A 23,948-nucleotide genomic window follows, 5' to 3' on the forward strand; every position below is an offset into this window, starting at 1 on the left:
CCAGACTCACTCCAAATCCTCTTCACTTTTTCTTCCATATTACTGCTACAGAGCTACTTATCTCTCTTAAGGATGTTTAATATATCAGCGGCAAAATAGAGGCTCACTTAATAACTCCAGATACTAACCTATAGTCAGGTACACACATGTGTCTGACATCTGCATGAATCTGTGATTATGTTTATGAACTAAAGGTGTGATTAGTTAAACCTGATGAGACTAATTTGCAAGAATGCTTTTGAATGGAAATTTATGCAGATACAGGTTCTGGTTGTTCTCTGATCAGTCTTCCTCCTTGAACGTGGGACTAAAAGGCACTTCCCAAATCCAGTCCCCTGCTGTTGAGACATTCTTAAACTTTTCAATCTCCCTCTTAAAACTAATTAGGTTATTTTCCTTATGTTATTCCCACTGTGAGGCTCCACCATACTCTGAGCTCTGATGGCTAGACACTTTCTAGTTTCCAGTCTGAGCGTATTCATAGCAGGTATAATCCCTTCTGTCCTTGTGCCAAACTCTTGCTTTAGTTTAGACACTTCTTCTCTCTCTGTGGTGTTTAGCCTTGTCTTTGCAGAGTGTTGTCACATATTGTCTTTTGCTTTGTTTTTTAGGTCAAAGAAGGCAGGGTTTTTTACAGTCTTCCCTAACATAAACACTGCAGGAACCCATCTCAGAGCTGACATTAACCTGTTTTTCAGATAGATGACCAAAATTCCACAGCCGGCTGTGTAATGCACTAATGTTTAAAAGAAAAGCATTGACAAATCTTTCTCTCTTTTTATCTCTTCCTGGTGCATTTTAGGATAATATTTACCTTTTCCATCACTCTCTCACACCAGTTACTAGTTTTGAAATTATTGTCAGCTGGCATTAAATACATCTGAGGATGTAATTAGCTGTAAAATGCAGTTAGTCATCTGATTCATGAGGGCTTCAGTGCTTTATTCTGGTTTCAAATGAAGGCATGCAGCATGTTCAGGTATATAGGATTTTGCTTCTGTGTTTTCTGGTATATGCTGGATGAGATTTATTTCTGTGATAGATCCCTAGAAGGGAATTTGGTATTACTAATGCTTACTTGTTTGTATTCAGAAAAGGGGGATTTTTTTTTCTCCAAGGAAGTAAGTTGTATTTTACCAGTAGTATAGAAAAGGATAACATTTTATAGTGATCTAGAAACTTAATTTGAGTAATGGATATTATCTGATGGGCTTGTATTTTTGTGGTACTATGTAGGTTCAAATTAAATAATGAAAATCCAAATGAATATCTATCACATTCAGTTAATATTGAATTGCTTTGAAACTGTGGACTTTTAGAAAGTGTCTTAAGTTCAAGGTGCTGACAAGTTACGTTCCTCCAGATCTGCAGTTATCTTCTACATTTATCCTTTGGGTAGCAAGTGTGCAAGGAACTCATTACCTGTGCAGACATTAAGATTTTGAAGGGGTATTCTTTATTGGACATGATTAATTTTGAACTGGAAAATCACTTTACAGTCAAATCACATTTCCTTGTAATAATGGAGTTCCATGGATTTGCAGACATGCTTTGGATTTATCTGATAAAGTTGAAGTTTTTATGCATAGGTAGCAACCCTTTTATGTATAGAATATCCTCACAAGTGAAATACGTAAGGAGTATGTTTGAGTAACGTGTGTGCCACGTGTTGTGTGCACAATTGCTCACCCATCTCCTGTCACCCCTGTTCTGTTAATAGTTAATCTTTGCTTTCTCCTGTGGATGTAACTGTTGTTTGACAAGGGACAGAAGATCCCTGCTTTAGAGGGAGATCTGTTAGGTAAAGCACAGTTCGCTACTCATGAAGATCTAGAACTAGGAGGCACTTCTGGGTCATCTTGTCCCATCTCCTGCTTTAGTTAGGCAGTCAGTTCATAAAACTTCAATGCCAGCAGTCCATTGGTTTCTCTTGTGACACCGGTACTACTTCTTACTTCTTGACTATTTGTTCAAAATGTTAATCTAATTTCTGATCTAAATTTATTCATGAAGATTTTGTGACTTTTTGTCTTTCTTGGACTTTAGCTTTTACTTTTGCATCCTGTGTGCTTGTGTACTTGCCATTTTCATATACTTACATACAACATTCTATGCTGTTGTTGTCTGGTTTTGTGTAATTGTTTTTGTATTTTCCTGACCATCTGAGAAGCACTTAACACACCTCTAGTAATAGACTTTGTCTTCTGTCAGTGTGGGTGACTATTTATTTTTTCACATCCCTCTAGATTGCAATTCGTTACACCCCCAGGTACAGGAACGAGGACCCGTGTCCTGAAATGGAAAGGCAAATGGAAGAAGTGCTGGTTTTGTGTAGCACAGAGTATGTTTATAGAATTCACTACTACAGAATGGCATTGAGAGCGAGAACATTGTGGTATTAAAATAAATCAAATAATGCTTTTTATCGTTCTGGAGTGTTCTTTTGAATATTATCATTAATTCTACTGTGTATATTGATTTTCTGCCTGAAGAGGACACTAATTGCCCTCGTTTAGTGTTCTGTGGGCATGTTATCTCAGAATGCATCCCAGTCCCTATGTATTGCATATGTCTTGCCCTTTTCTTCTGAGCATCTGGAACTGTATCATAAAAAATGAGGTCCTAAAGAAATACAGATCTCGGGTACGGCTTTTGACAAACTGGTGGGTTCTCCTGAAAACTACAGGTGGGAATCTGTTACTGTTGCCAGTCTGATTAATGTATGGAAGAGGAGTATGTTCTATTCCTGGGTCTGATTTTACACGATTTTATAGCAGCACTTAAACATGAGGTCTGAAACCTCAGAACATCATCACCCATTTACTGTATAGACCCAAGTCAGTCTCTGCATCTCTGTGTTTAGGTTCCTCATCTATCAATCAGGAGTGGTGTGTCTGCTTAGATTTTATATTTCTGTAATCAAAAATGTACTCGTGAAGCCCCTGGCCAAGTGAGTACCTTTGTTCTTGGCTGTGACCACTGAGCTCCACAAGAGCAATATTAATTGTGAACAGAAAAATTCCCATGAGGTTTGGAGGCTAATTTGATAGGAGTTTTAACATAAACCTTGATGTAGTTTTGGAACCGAAGCCTATTCTTGTTCTGGCAGCAGCAGCATTGCTTCTGTGTTGGTGTTTGTCCATCCAGAGGTTACCACTGAACTGAGTTGCCATGCTGCAGCTAAGTAAACCTTTCATCACAGAATAGTGATCCAGCAGTGTAAACAAATGCACCGAGGTCGTCCCATGGTTAAATAACAGATGACGGGAACAGTTTCTCTTGACTGTGTTATGAGTGTTGACCATCATGGTTTGGGGAAATTGCTGAATCTATGAGAGAAAGGCAGGTGTGCTGAAAAGCCATGTTTTTCTCCATGGTGTTTTCTAATGAAGTCAAACTATTTTGCAGGGAGACCTGCCAGAAAAGCTTAGCTCACGGGTTTCATCCAAATCAGGATGAATTTTCATGGAACCAGATGCAGAGCTGAATGGGGCCCCATGTCTAATAGCCACTGATGCATGCATCTGCCTGCTTCATAACCTGGGCTGTGAGCTCCTCCAATGTGTACCATGCTGCCAATACCTATGTACTGGGCTTCACCTATTTAATAGTGCTTTTCCTCTTGGCTGGTGCTCAGGAGTTGGCAACCTGGCTCGCCTCCATTTCTCTTTGGGTGCAGAGCTGGGCACTTTCCCTTCTTGGCTGGCCGTTGGGAGGTTTGGCAGAGATCTCTGATCTGAGTAAATATATGTGAGGGCATCTCTTCATTGCAGAGCTGTATGGCATTGCCTTCCCTAATCAATAATGAAAGAAAGATCCTAGGATGTGTGGAAATGTGTCAGGGGTCAGAAGGTGAAGGATGTTGTTGTCACAAGCTAAGAAAGACGTCAGGGCTTTTGTGCACACTCTTCAAAGGCTGAGTTAAAACAGTAAGTCACTAGGGAGATACTCAAGTAAAACAGCTCTGACTGTATACATAAAATTTCCAGCTCCTAGCCGATGCAGGTAGTAGTTGATGAACTGGTGATGAAAAGGAATTAGTTGGCTGGTAATTCATCTGAAAGATTGGCAGAGGATTTTACAAGCTTACACCAGAGCTGGCTGGAGACAATAATCTCTTTTCTTGAAGAATGCTGAGGTCCTGACGCCCAGCTCGTTGGAATGAAACCTGAATGCTTTTTAATTCTCTGTGAGAGTTTTTTTGTTTTTCCCCTCTTTGGTTTTTGTTTTAGGAAGGAACAAAATGTTTCATTGTGATTTTGTCAATGATTTTGATATAATGGATTAAAAGAGTAAATGTCTTCCAAATCCCAAAGCCTTTTAAAGGAAGAATTCCATTCAAAACACATCAGAGCTATTTTCTCCTCTGATTTTTTTCCTGAAATTTAATTTTAAGCAAAAGTTTACACACTTCAATGGCAATGTGGGTTCCCTTGCAGCAATGATGTGCAGTGGAGAATAACTGTGAACAGGAATTCTATTTGTTTTTGTGTGTCCAGTTATACTTTATGCTATCCTGGAGGTGAAAGGCGGGGGGGGGGGGGGGGGGGGGGGGGGGAGGGGGAGGTTTGCATCCACTTGGCAGCCTTGTGCTGTGCCAAAGACGTGTAAAAAGGCCTCAGAGTGAATAAGAAACAAGAAAAGTCTTTGGTTTTTAGCTGCCCCTGGATGAGAGAACAGGGTTCATCGATGCCTTACTGTAATTTTATAATTCCATTTCAAACTGTAGTAGTGCAGCAGGGAAAGAAAGAAGAGGTTAGTACAGTGCAACAGAGCAGGCTTCAGAAAGGAGACTTTTGTTCTCTTGGCTCAGGGTTCTTCTTCCTGGTCTCCTGATGTGACTGGAAGGAACAGAGACTTAAATGGCAGCTACTGAGCTGCCCAGAATCTCCTGTGGGTTCTGCTTCATCTTTCTTTTCTCTGTTTCTAGTCAGACAGCAATGAGACTTTTTGACATCCATAGAACCCCCTGTGACTTGTCTGTCATCCATAGCTAGAACTGAAGCTCAGCAGCCTCCTGACATGCACGTTGGGACCCTTGTTGGCTCAGGTCAACGTTCACTGACTTCCCTCTTAGAGGTAGAAGGGTGTCCCGCTGTGTGAAAAGCAGCAGGTTTATCTGAAGCCAGCTAGTTTAACCTGGGATGCTACTATTAGGTGTTGAATGTTCTTTTGTGAGTCCTCAAATTTCAAGGGAGTTTGTGTTCAGTGATAGGACTTAGACCTATCTGTGATCTTCAGTGCCCAGGAGATACAAAGCTGCAAGGAAGAGTAAGTAAGGGCACCTGGTGCCTCAGGCATGAAGGAACTGTGGCCCCACAGAACTTCACTGAATACTTCACTGGGAAACTGAAAGGCTCTACAGTGCTCATTTCTGGGTTGGCTGCTGGTCAGCAAAGTGACCTTCAATAATTCACTTTTATTTACCCCAGATGTGTGATGAGGAAGATGCTGTATTAGATATTCTTACTGAGGAATAGTCACCTGTAATTGCTAGTGGTCTTATTTTCAAGAGTAGCACTGATTATGGCATTTATTCTTTCAAAGCTAAGGTTTGGTACCATGAATTTGGAGGGATAGCTTATTTCTGAAAAAAGTTTTGGGTTTCATGCATGCCTGGATGTCGGTGTGTTTGTGGACACTAGAGGGCTTGCTAGCATCCCTCCCTCTGGTCGCACCCCTGCAGATCAACAGGGTTGTTCAGCAGAGTGAATCCGAGCGCCTTCGCTCCGGTTCTTACAATTGGATTTTAATTGGGGGGGAGGGGGAACTGAGCAATACAGAGGCATAATGCCCTGCTCACCCTTCATCTCAGATGGTGCTGTGTGAGAAAATTCTGATATTTCCAAATGCTAAAGCAGAGAGAAAGGCTGGCTTGTTTTTAGGACAGCCTGGGAGCAGCACACATTTATCCTTGATTTATTCACCAAATTACTTCCTCTAAGTTAAGGTCCATAGTGTGTTTTTTTTCCTTCTTCTTCTTCTTTTATTTTTTTTTTATTTTTTTCCCCCCACAGCTTATACTTTTTCACTAGCATTTTCCAAATGCTAAAGAATTGCTTGATTTTTGTCTAATGATGTATATCTGTGTATTTATGCCTTCTGGACGTAAATGCCCTCAAACAAGACCAGCTTGGGCTCCTAAAGCACCTGTCTGGGAGAGAGGGACTGGGGTCTTTTTCTGCACTAGCAGAAGTTTGTGTGTTTTATCTGGTAAAACCCAAAACAGTGCTGGAAGCAAGACTCAAGAATTGTGTCTTTTTCTTTCTTTTTTTTTTTTTTTTTTTTTTTTTTCTTCCCCCCTCCCCGAGAGTTGTGTCCTGATCAATAGGGTATAAAGTTATTCTTGCTTTCTTTTTGCTGGAAAGAGTCTTGAATTCCTTTCTGCATATCCTTTGCAAGAGATCTGAGGCGTGCCTGTGGCTGCGTGGCTAGGAGCACTCCAAATCCTGAAAAGGTGGTTATGGAGTTGAGTATTTCCAAGATTTGGCAGCAGCTTCCAAAACTTTTCAGAAGTACAGGCTGGACTTGTCATCACACCCTTCATACAGATTTCTCTGGGGTTTACCTGAGCCTCAGTTGCCCCGCAGGGATGTTTAGATTTCATAGGATTTGTGCGTGAACATACACAGTAGAGAACTGAGCTGCTCCGTCGCAGAGGAGGCGGCAAAGTGCGTCCTCAGTGGTGGGGAGTAGGCTGAGAAGACGAGAAAGCCTGCTAGCAAAAGCAGCCAGTTTCACCTGCAAAGGAGACTGAAGGCCAGGGCAAGAGCAGATTTTCTCAGAGGAGGGAGCAGTTATGGGAGGCAGCAGGAAAGCAGGTGGGATAAGCACAGCAGGGAAGCAGCCTGGAAGACTGTTGAAGGGCCAGGGCTGGCGGAGACAAGAGGCTGGTGCAGAAAGAGCAGAAACAGCACTTCCTCCACCTTACAGCAACAACCTTTTCAAGTGCATCTGTAATCAAATAAAAGTTGCCAATGGGAGCACTGCAAACACAGACTTTGTTTCAGTTAATCCTCCAAAGCAGGCAGAATGATTGCGCTAACAGTTAACTACAAGCACTTCAGCGTTTATTTGTGGGTGATATTTAGGTTACCTAAGTAACTCTATAGTCCAAGGAGGTGCGAGAACCTTAGGATAGGCAGGTTCTGCATTGAGGTGTTGTGGACCACTTTCTAGAAGTCTCTAGCACTCTCCGTTGCCTCTAGGGAGCCTGACTTAATACTAGGCAGTGTGGCTAGTGCCATGTCCTTTCCCAGATCAGGGGGAGTATGCGAATTCAATTTGGTATCAACAAACTGAGTACACAAGAACTTTTTTTTAGTGTGACCCACCTAGGTCTGTACCATCACTGGACTTACTCTAACTTGCTATTTTCACTTATGTTTAAGAAAAACCAAAACGAACAACAAGCCAAAAAAATGCCAAAACCAACCCAAAATCGTTGGTTGTTTTTTTTTTTTTTTTTTTTTTTATAACTGCATCTCCTGAGGTTGAGTGGAGCAGTAAGCATAGATGACCACCATGTACTCTACTGGAGATTGGGTTGTTCGCAAGATACACCCAGTCACACCATTATTTGCTCAAGTACGCAGGTGATGCTATGCGCTGCATGCTCACCTCCAGGTGCTGCTGCTAGCCAGCCTGTCTCACCCTCCTGCTGTTGGCTTTTGCTCTGCTTTACTCACTAGTTAGGCTGTTACTTCACGAAATGTGTTTGACTGGTTTAAAAACAGTTATATCACAGGGTTCCCCCATTCAGTGCGTAACAGGAAACCTTGATCCGCAGCACTGGGAAGCGAGAGGCAGAATGGTTTTGGAGGTTAAGGTGCTGCCAGCAGCCAGCCTTGCAGCATTGGGTTAAGCGGGGCTGTCCCTGCAGACTGTCACTCACCAGACTTTTTTTTTTTTGAGTTGACTTGCTAGGATTTTTCCCCTCTCCTCCCACCCCTTCCTCTTCTCTCTTTCTTTCTTTCGCTTTATTCTTTTTCTCAAGTCTCTTGATTTCATGCTGGCTTTTTAAATTGAGGATAAAGTTAATTCACCGCACAATGCCGCAGCTGGAATGAAACATGGCCAGTCGCCCGTGTGGAGGGGAGGGCTCCATGCTGGCTGGTTGCATCTCCTAAGGCCACTGCGGGCTGTCACCGATTTATTGATAGTGCCTCTAGCAACAAAGCAAGAAGTTAACTAATTATGAACATATGGTTCAGCTCATGCTTGACTCAGCAGCCACCTTGTTAGCCTGGAGCTGCCTAGGTGTTCAGAAGCAGGAGAAGAGGAAAGTTTTGGGTGGAAGGTGTGGTCCAAAGTCCCACTGACAAGCCAGAGGGAGACTTGATTGATCCTAATCTATTCTTTTTGTTAGGAGGCAGCATGCTGCTGTCAGGAACAGCTTGGTAATAACAGATTTGTGGCCTCTAAGTCCTTGTGGTTATAGTCAGCACGCGACACTCGGTCGGCTCCTTGCATGCTCTGTACTTAATTGGTCTCAATGGTGGGGTCTGAAATGAGACGGTAGTTCAAGGTGCAACACATGCTACACCTGAAATTGCAGCCTGTGAGCTGCCGCACAGATGTCAGCTTTTTACCAGTGGGCTTACCACTGGGGACCCGGAGGGTCCATACAGAAAGGGACATCTGAGAGGACCCTGCAGATTTTCAGTGCTTAATATGGAATTAATTAGAGGAAAATCTAGAGAGAGAGAGTGTGTGACTGGTAGAGGAACAAGGAAGGAGACAGAACTTGTTAGGAAGTTCATCAAGGTGGATTGCAATTTTTTCTGCATTGAGTGGTCAGCATGCATAGTCTGGACACAGGAGAGCAGTTAATGGGAACTGATACCAGCTGAGGGGGGAGGAGGGTGTCTCTTTCTGTCCATCTGTTGGTCTTTCACAAGTGAATTGAGCTGTGCCACAGGGTTCAAAACAGTGTAGTCAGAGGCTATTTTTTTTCCGTGGGTTTACATAATCTCCAGGAAGAGTAGGCTTATTGCTGTCCAGACTTTTAAAACAGTTTTAGGATTCTTGTGGTTTACTTAACTGGAAATGCTGAGTGTAGAAAGATAGCAATTTCAATAATAGGCAGCAGAAGGAACTCCAGGGATGAGTGGTTTGACACAACCAACAGATGGGTTATTTTATGACTATCTAGACAAAGCAAAAGTGGGCAGAGAAGGCTATCTGTGTGCTGGGATGCATTAGTAAGGCCACAACAGGTTGGGGAAAGTGTTTAGAGACCTCTACTAGGCACTGATGAAGCTGCATCTGAAGTACTGCATCTAGTTTTGCTCTTCACAATGCAAGAAAGCTGTCGACAAACTGGAGAATCTAGCAGTAGGGCCACTAAGCTGGTTGGGAGCCTGGAGCACACGAGGGAACTGGGTTTGCTTAGCCTGGAGAAGAGGGCTGAGGGGGTCTGATGGCAATCTTGCACTGCCGTGGGGGAGTATAGAGAAGATGGAGACCAATTCTTCTCAGACATGCACAGTGAAAGGACTCGGAATTTGTCAAAAGCTGGGACAAGTTATATTCCAACTAGATTGGAGGGGGAGCAGGAGGGGACCAAACAACCCAAACATGATAAACTGGGGAGGCTATGGAATTGCTGTTCCTGGAGCTTTTCATAACTTACCTCGGCCAGGTCCTGGGCAGCATGATCTCAGTTTGAAAAGGACTCTTAATTTTCCTATGATGAGGCTGCAGCTGGAGCACAGCTCGGGGCCTGTGACAGGGTGGCATGGCTCACGTTCTGTCATGCACTGCTGTGCTGGCTGGCTGGCGGCTCTGGTGTCATACCACAATGCACATGGCAATTATCGTGGTCGCTCCTATAATGTAATGAGTCAGAACGGTTAATTAGTGGGTAAAGTAGGTCTGTATGCAACAGTTTGGAATATAATTCACCCAGATACAGCAATAGCTTTTCTTAGCAGAGGCTGTGCTTTAAGCTGTGGTTAGCTGGCTAGGACAGAAATGGCTTTTGAGGCTAAATAAGTGCCTATCCCTCAGCTATTTCGTATCACCTCCTGTAGGAGGATGCTGCAGCTGCAGACGAGTTGGGGACCAGAATGTGAGAGGCCCCTATGAGATCTCATGCTGCTGCTGAAGGTGGTTTGAGCTCGCTGGTTGACTGCACAGGTGCAGGTTGGAAGCACTGGTGTAACTTGTACTACAGATTCAAGGTACTGAGATGTTAATCTCTGGTTAACAGTCACTTAGAGGAGGTGGAAGAATAAATTCTCAGTCTATTAAAGCTGCTCATACAGTGGATTTCTGACCCAAGTTTGTGTTTGCCTGTGGTTACCAACTCTAGCTGAAAGCTTTGCCTGCTATGTAACCAAATAAGAATAGTTCTTGCTGAGATCTCTTAAGTCAGCATCTCTGCTCTGATATATATATTAGAGAACTAAGACTAAAAATTCAGGCTTAAATTCTCAATAAATTCTCATTTGTATCGCTCTAATAGTGTGAGAGAGAAATCTGAAGGAACCGGTACTTAAGCCCAGCATAACACCTTATAAGCGTGTCTGCATGGTGCAAAGCAGCTTTGGAGGAAATAGGAGCCAGGATTTGGAGCTTCCCTGTTTCTCTCAGGATCCATCTCTGCTCTGTTCTTTACCCAGTGACGCAGCATGGGACAGTGGACACTCAAGACAGTGTCATCATTCATCACTGTGAGAAACAGCCACTGCTTTGATTTGTGCAGGTTATTTCAGAAGGTGAGACCATGTTCTTGAAAATTCGAAGGAACTGGGCTCAGATTTGAAAGTGTCTGGATTGGTTGGTGGTTTTATACCTAACTTGGAGAAGGAGCTGGGGGTGAAGATTAGGATTTAGATCACGATCAAAAAATCCTGTAAGTACTCGGGAAAATGGGGATTTGAAGTCCAATTCCAGACTTGCTGCCAGGTTAGGAGGAGCTTTTCTGACTTTAGTTTGAAGTTGTTGCTCTAGGGCAGACCTGTATCTGAGTAGAAACAGTTATTTGGTTTAGCTGGTGCCAAATGGAAGTTGGGTAGCAGTGATCATAGTTTTCTGGGCACCTTATTTTTTTTTGGAGTTGGCTGAAAGGGGGGAAAAATCTAAGCAGAAGAAGTGAGACCAGCACCTACAGATCAAAAGCAGAGATACTTTGTAGTGAGTCCCTGCAAAGCGAAAACCTGGGCTCTCTGCAAATAACACCGTGTTCCTGCTCAAGCATGTGGGTGACTTGGAGCTTCTTTACAATGTGAGTTAATGAAATGACTTGTCTCCTAATGCAGATGTTGCACAAACTCTGCTACACCTGTGATTTTATACTCAAAAGCCTATTTCTTTGTGTAGGGGTGTCCTCATACAGAATCCAACAATATTTCCCCATCTGCTAATTCTTATTGGCTTCCCAGCTGAAACCCCAGATCTGTGCCACGACGCTCCTGTTTCAATACCAGTTGCTGCTCCCTTTCCCGCCAAATGCAGATGTAGCCATTAGGATGCCTTGCATCCTGCTGCAAGCAATATGTCCGATCTTTACCCTGCAAAGGTGTTGTTTAAAGGGCTCTGAAGATTTTGAACAAACTGGCCTGGCAGGGGGACTTTCAAGTTCCCCTCCCTTATGGGTGCAACAGCCTGTGTTTGTAAACAGAGCCTTAGAGGGGTAGTGGGAGCCACTAGAGAACTGTCAGCTAGTTAATTGGATGTCAGCTCCCTGCCGGGGCTGCAGGCTAATGAGTCATCCTGCATAAAGAGAATGGCCCTGAGAGAAAGGCAAAGAATTGGACAGCAATAATCACATCTACAGAGAAGCTCAGAGCTCCCCTGTTGGCATAAAGGCAGAGCAGCATTTGGGGACAGAGGGCTTCCCCATTTGGGTTTTGTTAAACAGAGATTAAGCAGGTTCTGAATTTGTAAAGTTGAGATGTTATTACTGGTGCATGCGTTTAAATGTGCTCATATTCATGGTCAATGGTCTAGGATACAATTATAAACACTTTCGGTCCTTATATTTTGGTTGCCTTTGTTTTCTGAAAAATACATAATCATCTTTTAAAAATAAAGAAATTGAAATGATACGTTAATGGAGAGTTTAATGCAGGCAATGGCAAAAAGGAATAATAAAAAAACATTGCAATCATTACTTTGAGTTAGGAAGTTACTCTTTCCTTGTGAAAAGATAAAGATTGACCTTATTGCTGAAAACTGTTCTAAAATGATGATGTTTTTTCACTGAGAACCTAACATTGAAAAAGATTTTTTGTAAGTTAGCATTTTGTACGTAAGTTCACTTAATTTCAAAGAACATTTTGATTGAAAATATTTATCAGTGTAGTTACATGAATAAATAGAGGGATTTTTATACCTCTTTCAAGAGGGGAAACACAAGTGAGAGAAGGATTGGATATTGCTGTTAAGTTGTATAATAAGAGCATTTGCTACCATTTTAAACTGTTTTTTTGCCAAAGGAAACGCTAACAAGAGAGAAAAGGTTAAAGAAATTGTAGAAAAGGTAGCTGTAAGAAATCCTGGGAAGTCATTAGGCATGTCTGTATGTCCTGAAATGAGCTGCTCTTTACCTAAGCTGTGCCTGATGGGTGTTTGCCTGGCCAGCTCTTAAAAAAAAAAAAAAAAAAAAAAAGAACGGAAGATCCCTTGCCAACCAATTCCAGCATGTCACTGTTCTTACCTGCAGAGATTTTGCTTAATGTTTAAACCATCCTTGTTGCAGTTTGTCCATTGCTTCAAGTCCTGTGCTTCTTGAAGGTAAAATGAATGCCTCTTTCAGCAACCTTTTCCATATTTGATGCCTTCCTTAAATCTTCTTCAGAGCAAACCCCACATAGTTTTCTTCTTTCATGGTACCCAGATCACTGATCCTTCTAGTGTCCCTCCTACAGGACTTTCTCTATGTGCTCTTTATTATTTCCTGAACAACTGACAGAAGAGGGGCAGTGGGGAAGGTAAAACAGGGCCCTCTGTGAAGACAATTTGCTAGCCAGGAGAACTTTTGTAGGTAGGAGCTACCTGCTACCTTGGAGTGTCAGGGAGGTGGAGGTGGTGCTGGATAGAGCCTAGCTACAGCTGTCATCCTGAAGTTTAAACACGTCTCGGTTCTGTGTGGCCCACCCTCATCTTGTCCCCTATAGCACGTAATAGGATCAGGGTGCACACTACTTATAAGTCATGGCAATAGCACCGGGAAGACCTGTATGCCTCAGTGCTCTTAAGTCATTCAAAAATGGCAATTCATATGGGCTGACAGCCAGCTGAGTAAATGAGGTATTGGCTTCTCTCCAGATTTATGCAGCGTGCTGGATTTTATCAGTGCTTCTCTGAAGTTGTCAGTATAGGCAAAAAAAGCAAATAGGTAAAGTGATGTTTCCCTTATCAACAGTCATCTGTAGGTACAGCCCCAAACTGTTCTGAAACAGTTGTGGAAATACTTTGTCTAGTTTCTAGAACTGCTGAAATGTGGCATAGTGGCCTGGAACTATGGGACTTCATGGACAGGGAAACTCTGTTTTGAAGGATGTAGATCCCTCAGCAGTTGTGGCAATCATAGGAACTCCTGTTTATGCCTTCTAATAGGGTAAGGCTGTTTTGGAGATAAAGATTTCTAATGAGCCAGTATGTACAAGGAAAAAAAAAAGGCAGCTTTCAGAGAGCTGGAGGGATGTATTTCCAGTTACCCAAGGGAGGATGAAGCACTGTGTCACCTCCTTCCAGAGCAAGAGAAAGTCATGTTAGCTGGGTAGCATGCTGTATTTACCTGGCAGCTGCTCTTGCTAGATCTGATCTGTGGAGCAAAATCAAAAGGCTGTCAATCCTGCACCAAATTAAAACAGAATCATGAGAATTAACATGCTTTATAAATGCGGGTTAAGCACACTATAAGCACGCTGTAATTACAGTCAGCTGCCTGGCTAGTGCAATCCAGTAGCGCTGAGCTTAGGAATTAAGTTGAGTATACAATTAATAAGAGCTTATATTAAAGGCATTAGTAGAGTTACAAAAGCTTTGTAACAACAGAGTGTGACCCAGCCTTGGACACAGACAATGGAGTTTTGTGTGCTATAATTAGCACGCACAAAACCTCCCCATTAACTTGACAGTTTTTATTTGCTCTTTAAAGAGTTGAGCAGCGCTGAGCACTCTGGGCCCATCAGACATGGGAGCTGCGTTGTCAGTGAGGAGGTGTCAGGGATCTCAACGCTGTCTCCCTTTGGGCAGCACCAGCTGCTCGGCTGAGATACCTGACAAAATAATTTACCTACAAGGTCAAACTCTGCACACACACCCCCACCCCGCTGCCTGTGCGTGCCTGAGCGATGCCAGGACTGGCACACAGTTGCAACCAGCCCTCTGAAGAGCTGCTTCTCCTTTTCCTCCTCCTTACTCACCTGAAACAAGTGGATCTCGGTGCAGAGAAGTATTTTGACCTGTTTCAGGGTGTGAGAGATAAGGGAGAGGAGCAAAGGCAGGAGGAGGGAAGGAATTTTCTCATACATCAGTTGAAGTATTAGAAGAAATCTTGCATTGAATTGAAGACCAATATGGCAGTATTTGTGATCTGTGAGAGCTGCCATCTTTGAGATCACTCTGCAGGTCTAGGATACGAGCTGGAGAAAGATTGTACAAATTAAAGGTAACAAACTTCAGAGGCTGTGTGAGGGAACAGACCTGTGTAGGACACCTGCACCTGAAGAAGGGGAGAAAAGCAGGACTTGAGGACTAATGGAAAGCCCTTTTGAGGCAAAGAATGTTCAACAGCAGTTTACCTGCTTTGAGTCCCACATGCAGCTTAAAATTCAGGTAAGTCTTAACACGTAGTCTTTTGGGGTCGCATTATCTATGTGACTAAGGTGGAGTCTGATGGTTAAGGATGAGGAAAAAGATTTTGTTCACCTTCAGCTCAGACAGTTTGTAGCTGTGCTAACTGGCTCCTGAGGCACTCCACTGTGAGACTTGCACCACTAGCGCTGTTGGTCTTTGGGACAGCGCTGGCAGTGTGCAGACCTGTGGCAGTGAAGGGCATGGCAATGCCCTGTAGTTGCTAGGGTTTAAGGTATGCACACCTCAGATCTACTCCCTTCAGCCACTAAAGACTGATTTCTCATCTTGCATTTCGCTAGGATACACGTGATAACATTCTTTCCCGCTAAGCAGAACTTTCCTTTTTTAGAGATGAAAGATGCCTGAGATGCAGTAAATGCCTGACAGGATCTTTCTGTGCTAGGACGAGCACCTCTGAAACTTGGTAGCCAGATACAGAGATCATCCAGGGAGTAGCACACAGTGTTTCTCCCCAACCACTGACTCTATTCCTCCTAGCTGCTGGAAGTAAAATACAGTCAATTCTTAACTGCAGGTCTCTCATGGGAGAACCACTTCTGAGATTATTTCATTGACCTGTTTTTCCCCTTAAAATTTGCCTTACCCCTAATGCCCCTCCGAAGCCCATCTGTATTTTCAAGAGAAGTTCTTTGTCCCTTTTTGCTGTCATCCTGCAATTTTGGGGACAGGCATTAAAGCCAAGGGATGTTATTTCTATCAAAACTTCCCTGCAGCATGACTTTGTGGACCTGAACAGTATTCTGGTACTCACCTGAGACAGAAGCATCTGTTTTCAGGGGTCGGGTACATCATAGATAAGGTGACACTACTTTTCCTATTTGAAAGAGCAGCTGTCTTTTCCACCCACGTTTCAAAATTCTGCCACTTGCAGAAAAATTCTGTATTTCCAAGTGGCTACGCAGATCAGAATCATTGGATGAAAATAAATCCTTATTGCTCCCTTTCTTTTCTAGTAACTATGCAGCCTGTGCTGGAGCTTTTTATAAAGCACGCATTACTAGTGGCTCCGGCTTTCCTGTAGTGCACCAATATGTAATACAAATTATATCTGTCATGTTGGATTTGTCCTGGTGCTCAAGTTTGTGGAAGAATAGCTCTCACTTCTGATGGGAAATTTTGAGTGTCTCCCTCTGTGTTGAGCTGTCTTGCGATTTGTTATGGTCAGTAAAGAGGGCTGCTCTTTGCTAATGCTGGAATAGAAGTCCTACTAATGCACTGATTGCTAGTACTAAATACAAGGAAATGCTTCTAGAAGTTCCTGAGCCGCAAATTCCTTGTGACTAGAAAAACATATGGCTGAAGTATCTCCCTGCTCTTGCATTATTTCCTGGGCATCCTCTACTGGCCACAGAAGACAGGCTGTGGAGCTAAATGATCCATTGGAACTGTTGTATCTGCATAATCATAAAGAGTAATTAACTTTCACCCCTTCTTCTCAAAACAAGGGCAGATTGTCATGTTGCTTAATTTTTCCAATGTTTGCCACTTACCCTAAAGGTGGTGATAGCTGGAGTGTTAATGTTATCTGGGGTTTTGCCAGTGATGAGTTAAAAACGATGACTGAAATAAAATGTTCCAGCCTAGACAATTGTTTGCTGTCTTGTCATCATCTCATACGTTGAAAAAACTTAAAAAATCAGAATTCTTATTGAGTGACATTTTGAAAATTAAATAAGAAAATGTAATTAGATTTGCTTTTTATTTTGCTCCAGGTTGTCTTAGGCTGTGTCCCTCTGAGCCAACTGGTTCTTGGCTACCTGCCACACGTTACCTGCTGCCCAGTGTCACAGTCTGTACTGGGGGTGCAAATGCTTTTCTGTGCTGTTCTTATGACCTGTGGCTTGTTTCCTCATTATTTTTTCCTTTTTAAAAAAATTATTTCATTGCCTGAACTTCTCAGTTTCTGCTAATTCTACCTTTTGTTCTTTGACGTAATTAATAATTTTATAAAGATATTTGGTGGATGGTTTGCATAAGTAAATTATTCTTGTTTTGCTTAGAATTGTAGGGGAAAGCAATGTTTGTGTAGATATACTCTGATGTTGCTTGTACTTTTCATTTGAACAGTGTATGCTTTATATATATATATATATGGGCACAGGGGTATATACCCAGTCTGTTTTATCACACATTTGTGTGTGTTGCTGTTGTGTGCCCTGGGTCCAGATAGGTTTCATACACACGGTCTGACTGACTGATTATTGCTATTATGCTTCAGAGTATGTTTTCAAAAATAATTTCCTGCCACATTCCTGACTGTATTTGTAGGCTGAGTTTATCCTCTTCCCTGCTGTTCCATGATCTGCCCCTAGGTTACTAACAACCCCAACAGACAGCCTGGCTCATGCTACCTGCTGCTTAGACGCAGATTAACTCGCTACCAGCCATATGGACTACCGACTTCACAAATTCCTCTCCTTTTGCTTTCTGCTCTCAGGAAAGTTAATGGACAGTTTGCTGGTAAAGAAAATGTAAAACAAAACCCCAAACCTGTGACATAATCACCTGGGTTTAACACAACTGGCCCCTCCATCTGCCTTTACGCTGGGATTTGTGCATATAAAGCAGAATGTGGTGCTGTGCGCAGTGCCGGTTCATACCGGCGACCTTCCCTTATGGCATAGGTACTTGTTTACAATACAATGGAATTAGACAAAGTCGTTATGCGTATATTGAACACACATAACCATATATAACTTTATATTCTTAAAAAGATCCCCATAGTGGGGTTCAGCTTTAATCAGTAATGACTCCTGTGGTCGTTTCTTAAACATTATTAGATTGTCAGACCATGTTTTAAGGTGATTTTCACAGTGAGTTTACAAGATACATATTTGGGAAGAAGTGGATGTGAGGCCAGAAAAACAGATATTTTTTTTTTCCGGGAGGTCAAGGTGCTGTCACATAAAGAAGGAGAGGACTAGGAGGTCTGTGTTACATTACTGGTGTTGCATCTCAAGATTTTATTGGAAAACTGAACTCTAAAGCCAAGTGCTGATTTCAGGGTGCCCTTTCTAAATATTAGTTACTGTCAGTGTTTTAGAGTTAGGGAGCCAAGGGTTCTCAGGAATTACTGGGCTGAGTCTCAGAAGTGCTCAGGGCCAGCATTAGCAAATGTTATGGTGTGCTTTGCCCCTACCCTGTGGCTGGGCCTGTTGTGCTGATGGATGCTCTCCAGACCGAGCATGCATGGAGACCGAGTCCTGATTGACCCTGGGCTTCTTGCCATCTGGGGCAGACAAGGACAGCTGAAAGAGATGGACATGTTAGTCTGTCCTCTTAAAAACGTGCCACGCCATCTGAGATGCAAGTAAAATGTACCTCAAGCCACCTCAATCGCTAGTCACAAAATACATACCCTTCTGTCACTGGGGCACTCTGGTATTTAAGACTTAGCTTACAGATATGCTGCATCCAGTTACTTGTGTATTACAGTTTATATTGGCAGTTTGCGGTGTGTGTTTATCTGCAGCATGTGCCTTCACGAACAGGTAATATGATAAAGTGACATATTTATACGTATCAGATTTATTACTGTTGCTTGGATATTGGTTTTTGCTAAAAGTTGCATCCTTAATTTAACCCTAGAGTTAAGATTACATCCTATCTTGCAAGCATTAGCTTATATAGTCTTTATGTTCCTTTGGTAAAGGAGGACTTAAGGTAGCCCATTGATACGCAACAACAGAATTGGCGTAGCTGCTGGGACAGTTCCAGCTGTGCTGAGTTTGTGACTGTACGCTTTCCAAAGTGCTTCTGGAGGGGTTTATTATTTGAACATTTTGGCAAATAAGATGTTTAAAGCTTTAGGAAGAATCAAGTGAAAAATACAATAAAATATAAATTGTTTAAAACTGAAATAGATTATTTTTCAATATGCTCTGGCTTTTAAATAGGAAATATAAATATTTTTACAGTCTTATTGGATCTGATCCAGGACTTTACAGGTTATCAGTTTTCCTTGTCCCTCCTCAAAATTAATAGTTTTGCTAATGGTTTTTGGGTTCTTCATATTTTTAGGGCTCTGGGGAAAATAAAAAATGTCCTCAAAAGAAAGAGCAACAAAGTGTGGCTTCTCCAGTGACAGAATGCAAATTGGGTTAGAATTAAAGGAAACGAAGACACTAAAGTATAGGTAGTTCTTATTTTCCAAATGATTGAGAGGCTTTCATCAGAAGATTTCTAGTGTTTCTTTTTAGAAAAAAAAATATATTTCCAAATATCACAACTTAAGATTACCTTTTGAGGTCTCTTACTGAACATCTTTAGAAGAGGCAGGCATCGTGTGTGTGAAATACTGAAAACAACACTGGGAGTTTCACATCAGGTGGGTGTATCCAACTTGTCTGATGCTTTGTTTCCTGCCCCGAGATGTAATTGCTGCTACAGAAACTAGTAACATAAAATTGAAGCCAGAATCACTTTTGTAAGTGATTTTTGAGAAGTGATGATTGTTCTGAAAGAGTGTATATGTTTTTATGTGCTACATGTTGTAGTGTAAGTGCCTTTAAGTTATCTGTACGGTGAGAGACATGTCTTTCTCCTGGTTTTGTGCAAGCTGGTTACAGAAATGAGATTAAAGGAGTGAACAGGTTCCCAGGTAGATTCATTTAATGATTCTGCTGGAAGTTATTGATGCTTAATCTTACCTGAATAGAGCTGGGTGGAGCTATCTCTCATTCCTGGGATGCTGGGGAGCTAAATATCTGGGGACATCCATCCTCCCCGCTTGCAGACCCTGTGACCACAGCCTGTCATTCCCTGCAGCTGAATGGATTTATTTGTGTGACTGAAGAGAGGTATCCTGACTTTTCTCCTTCTAAGTTTAATGATGAAAGTCCCTCACCTTCATCTCACAACTAGATTAAATATTTGTGGTGTTATTTAAAATGAGTGGGACTGTCCTTGACTTCCCTACCTTGGGCCAAATGGATCTCACCCCCTTCCATCTGCATGGCTGTTCTGGCTGAGGAAGCAGGGCAGAGGCAGAGCTGAGGGTGAGATAGGTTGGGAAAGGTGGAATACAAGTGTCTGTCTTTAGTCTTTGGGATATAGGAATTTTATTATAGTTCTAAGGTTTGAAATACCCCTTCAGCAAGGAGGGAAGGTCAGACACTGGCCCCAGGGTGCCAGCCCGTGGTGTGGCTCTGCAGCTGGTGCAGTAGGAACCAGAGCTGGTCAAGAGCAGCAGTTCATCTGGTTATTCAACGTGAGCAGTGCATAAGGAAAAGGGGTTCATTGCTCTCTGCTTTGCTCTGCACGGCTTACCTGCACTCTTAGCTGGCTGATGGCATGGTCAGAAGAGTAGACACGATGTACAGTTGTAAGGTCTTTGCTTCTCTGATAATGCACATTCAGCTTGAGTCCTCTGTCCCATCCTTGTGTAATGAAAATTTCTCAGCAGGATGGTGACTTGAGCTGTGGCCCCAGGTCCTTGGGAGGAGGGGCAAAGGAGCGGGGAAAGAGATTTCTGTATCAGCAAATACCTTGGAAGTGGATGCAGGATATTTAGTGAGCACGTGCAAGTCGCCATGAGAGCAACAGGGAACCAAAGTCTTAATGAAACCGTTTGACAGGAGGGTAAGGCTGGCTGGCGTGGTCACTGGTGCTTAGCTCTGGTGCAGACGCCAGCCAGGCCCTGCTGAAATAATCCTCTTAAGGAAAGAAAGAGTAGAAAGCGTTTCCATCTGCTGCATGTTCTCTTTGGATGCAGCATTCGCTGTGTCCAAGTCTACATTTCTCCCTGTCTTCTGTCTCTGAGGCGTGGCAGGAGATCTTGGGAAGGGAGAAGCACTGAAAGTTGTAGTCTTCCTCATCTGGACCTGGATGTAATTGTGGATATGGGAAGGAGAGCAATAGGAATTGGTCTACCTCTGATGAGTCACTTTGAGTATGGACTGACAGTCCTTACAGCCTGCCTTGCTGCCTCTGTACATCTGTGCTTTATTCCTCTTGTCAGTCTTTTCCACTGCTGGATCACACTGCTGTTCTCTTGATATGGTTGCCTCCTTCAAGATCTCATGTAGAGTCCCCCTGCTTTCCACAAGCTGTCTTCTAAAGCTCTGATGATGGTTTCATTCCTCTTGGGACTAAATGGATGCTGAGATCAATATTCCAGGTTACTTCAGTTCTGGTACCAAAATTCTGAATCCAGACACCTGTTTTGATGGAGGGAAGGAAGCTCTGATCTAGGTCTGAATTTTGCTAATCATAATCTGAAACAAATCTTTACATTTTTAAAGAAGGAATTACAAAATCAGGTTTTCCACCAAATTTGAAGAGTCTAAGCAGAGCTTCTCTCTGGTCACTATGAAACACAGACCTGGGGTGATAGTGCCTCAAGATTCTCTCAAAGGAATGTGTTCCACCCAAAACCCATGGGTAAGGGTTTGCTATCTTCAGTCTAAAAGGATGGGTCTCTGCATATTCAGAGAAAGAATCGAACTTTTGCACCTTGTTTTTGCTTCCACTCCTGATTTTTATTTTCTGTGTTTTGGACAATCTTTGACACTTACTTTTTGGCATTAAATTAGAAGGTTTTTAGACTAATGGCATACAACATCTGTGGTGCACTGTGTGCTTGCCATCCTAGGGGAAGCTGGTCTTAGTCATGTGGGTTTTGGTCTTTGTACTGGCCAAGTCAGTTAGAGGAGCAGCATGTTTATTTCAATATTAAGCCGTCAGCAGATTATGGCAATATATTGTAAGGAAAAAGAGGTTCCTGCACGTTATTAAGTCTTTAGTTTGGGATTAGGAGTTTTTAAGACAGATTTAATTAAACAGAGCAGGGACACCTTTATGAACCTGAAGTTGGGGTTAATTCACTCCCCTAATGTGCTCCATTTCTTGATTACACAAAGATGAAACAAATTCCATGTCCTACCTGGGGAGCCGTGGATGGGAATGTGAAGTTTCATCTCCAGACAGTTCAGCACCCTGTCAGTGAGCCCATGATTAATAACCATGTCAGTGGACTCTTGGTGATGGAATGAAATGGAATCAAGCCATGTCTGACAGTGAGCCAGCACCACACAGGGTGCTTTCATGGAGATGGTGGCCCTGGCTGAATCGACCTGATAAAAGAGGCTCTTCAGAGTTGCAGCAAGATGGGGGAAGAGGAGAGCAGGATCCAAAAGTTGTCAGGAGCTCATGATTAATGGAACCAGAGATAGGTGTTTATTTAAATTTGTCTGTGTGCTTGGCATCTCTTGGACTGTGATGAACCCCCTTTTCAGTAAAGTGCTGAAATGGGTCAGATGCAATTAGAGCTTACCCCAACTGCCACCGCCACAGTAACCAAACACAAACAAACCCTTTTCAGAGCTGTCTTGAATTTCTGATGGTTTTCCACTAGGTACTTCCCGCTTTTGTTTATTCCTGGACCCCATGGCTCAGTCAGTGTTCTAGAGGCACAAGATTTGCAGATGAGAACACTGACTGTGTCGTGCCTGGCAAGCTTTTCCTCTTTAAACCTGTATTCATACAGTCGTGGACCTTAGAGCTGTGAGTTTCATGGCAAATGCATAAAAATAAATTAAACATGAGAGTGTTTTATCAGGATAAATGAACGAACGTGTCTGGATATTTGGGGGTATCGCAATGAATTTTGTGTTTTTTAGAATTACGTGTTTACAGAGCTTTAAACCCAAAAGGGACCAGCGTGCCTCTGACACCATACAGCTCTGTAAGTTTTCTTATTAGTTATGTCTGCACTGAGATTCTGTATGTGATTAAAACATCCTTTCCCAAAAGACACCTGCCCTGATTTTGAGTTACTAGTGGAGGGGGTTGCTTCGTGAGAGACAGTTCCAGTGTTTAACCACTGTTACTGTTTAAAGTTTTCACCTTCTTTCTATTGTGAGCAGTATGTTGAATGAAAGGTCCTGTACGTACCTGGAACTGGAGACATGCTCACACACGGCTGCTGGTCTCATCCCAGTCATCTTTTCTGGTAGACTGAACAGACTGATCTCTCTCCATCTCTGCCAGGCCACAGTCCCCCGTGTCTTTAACCAGCTGGCATTATTTTAATGGTTAACCCACTAGTGTCTCCTCAAACCACAGCCTCTCTGTTTTTACACAGAGCACCCTCCTTATTTCCACACATCCTTAACTTTTTTTTTTGCTTTTGTCCCGACAATGTAGGAGGAATTTACGTTGAGTTTCTTGCCTGCGGTGTTCTCCAGTTCCTTCTAAGCACCACTGCTGTCCAGAGCATGGTACTCTCCCTCAGTTTTGCATATCCAGGTAGCAAAATGAATTCTGTTTGAATGGGCCCAGCTCCCAGAGGGGTTTAGACCACTTTCTAATGTTTATTACTTGGAGAGATCCCATGTTTTATTATCAGAGCTTCTATGCTTATTACCAGTTTATTGATAAAAGTGCTGAGCAATATTGGACCGATACTGGGCTCTGCAGGATGCTAGCATATTCCCAATTAAGTAAGCGTGCATTGCCAGACCTTGGGATGGTGCGTTCTTTGCCAACCCAGCAGTCAGCAATTGAATTGCCTTTTGCCTTCTTATATCTCTTCTAGGCTTATTCCTCTAGTTTCTTGGTTTGAACTAAGTCAAGTCATACTACAAGTCTGATAATTGGACAAATAATGGTACTCAATCCAAATACACCGCAAATGTTGGGCAAGAAGAGGGAACAGTTGGTTCTCTGTACCTGAAATGTACGGCTATATGCTCTCTTAAAAAATAAATTCAAATCCTCTGTGTGACCTGAAAGTAGATGAACATGCAAACCAAATTTCTGTATCCTTTGCGATAGTTTTCTCGTTTCTTTTTTCCCAGCACCTGTATAAATCCGGTAGGGGTTCCTGCTGCTGGCAATCACAGCTGAACACTGAGTCAGGGATACAAATGAAATCCAGATTTTCAAAATGTTATTTTAGTGGTCCTGTACAGTTAATGCACTATTAAGCCTAATAGCGGTGCTTTCAGTCAGGCCACTTTATACACACAGTATTCAGTGAAAAGTTGGGGAGGAGTCGGGATCTGGCTTTGTGCAGCATTCCGAATACATGTTAGTATGGGCTTGATTTTCTCCGTGGGTGCTTTTTTCTTTTTGTTTGTTTACTTGTTTCTGGAATACCAAACAGCTTGTTTGTA

General features: G+C 42.6%; 1 protein-coding gene and 1 long non-coding RNA gene across 2 annotated transcripts in view; both read left to right on the forward strand.

Annotated features, from left to right (window-relative positions):
* The first annotated feature begins 869 nt into the window (after nucleotides 1–869).
* Nucleotides 870–23,948, forward strand: part of OSTN (osteocrin) — a 104,162-nt gene continuing 81,083 nt past the window's right edge. The window contains exon 1 of the mRNA XM_056359154.1: nucleotides 870–979. Coding sequence (XP_056215129.1) covers nucleotides 965–979 — 15 coding nt within the window. The 5' untranslated portion in view covers nucleotides 870–964. The remainder of the gene's footprint in view (nucleotides 980–23,948) is intronic.
* On the forward strand, nucleotides 1,794–2,427 carry LOC130158421 (uncharacterized). The gene is made up of 2 exons (XR_008825287.1): nucleotides 1,794–1,941; nucleotides 2,247–2,427. It is a non-coding gene; the product is annotated as an uncharacterized LOC130158421 (long non-coding RNA).

This window comes from Falco biarmicus, chromosome 13, assembly GCF_023638135.1.
Source record: "Falco biarmicus isolate bFalBia1 chromosome 13, bFalBia1.pri, whole genome shotgun sequence".
Lineage (NCBI taxonomy): Eukaryota > Metazoa > Chordata > Aves > Falconiformes > Falconidae > Falco > Falco biarmicus.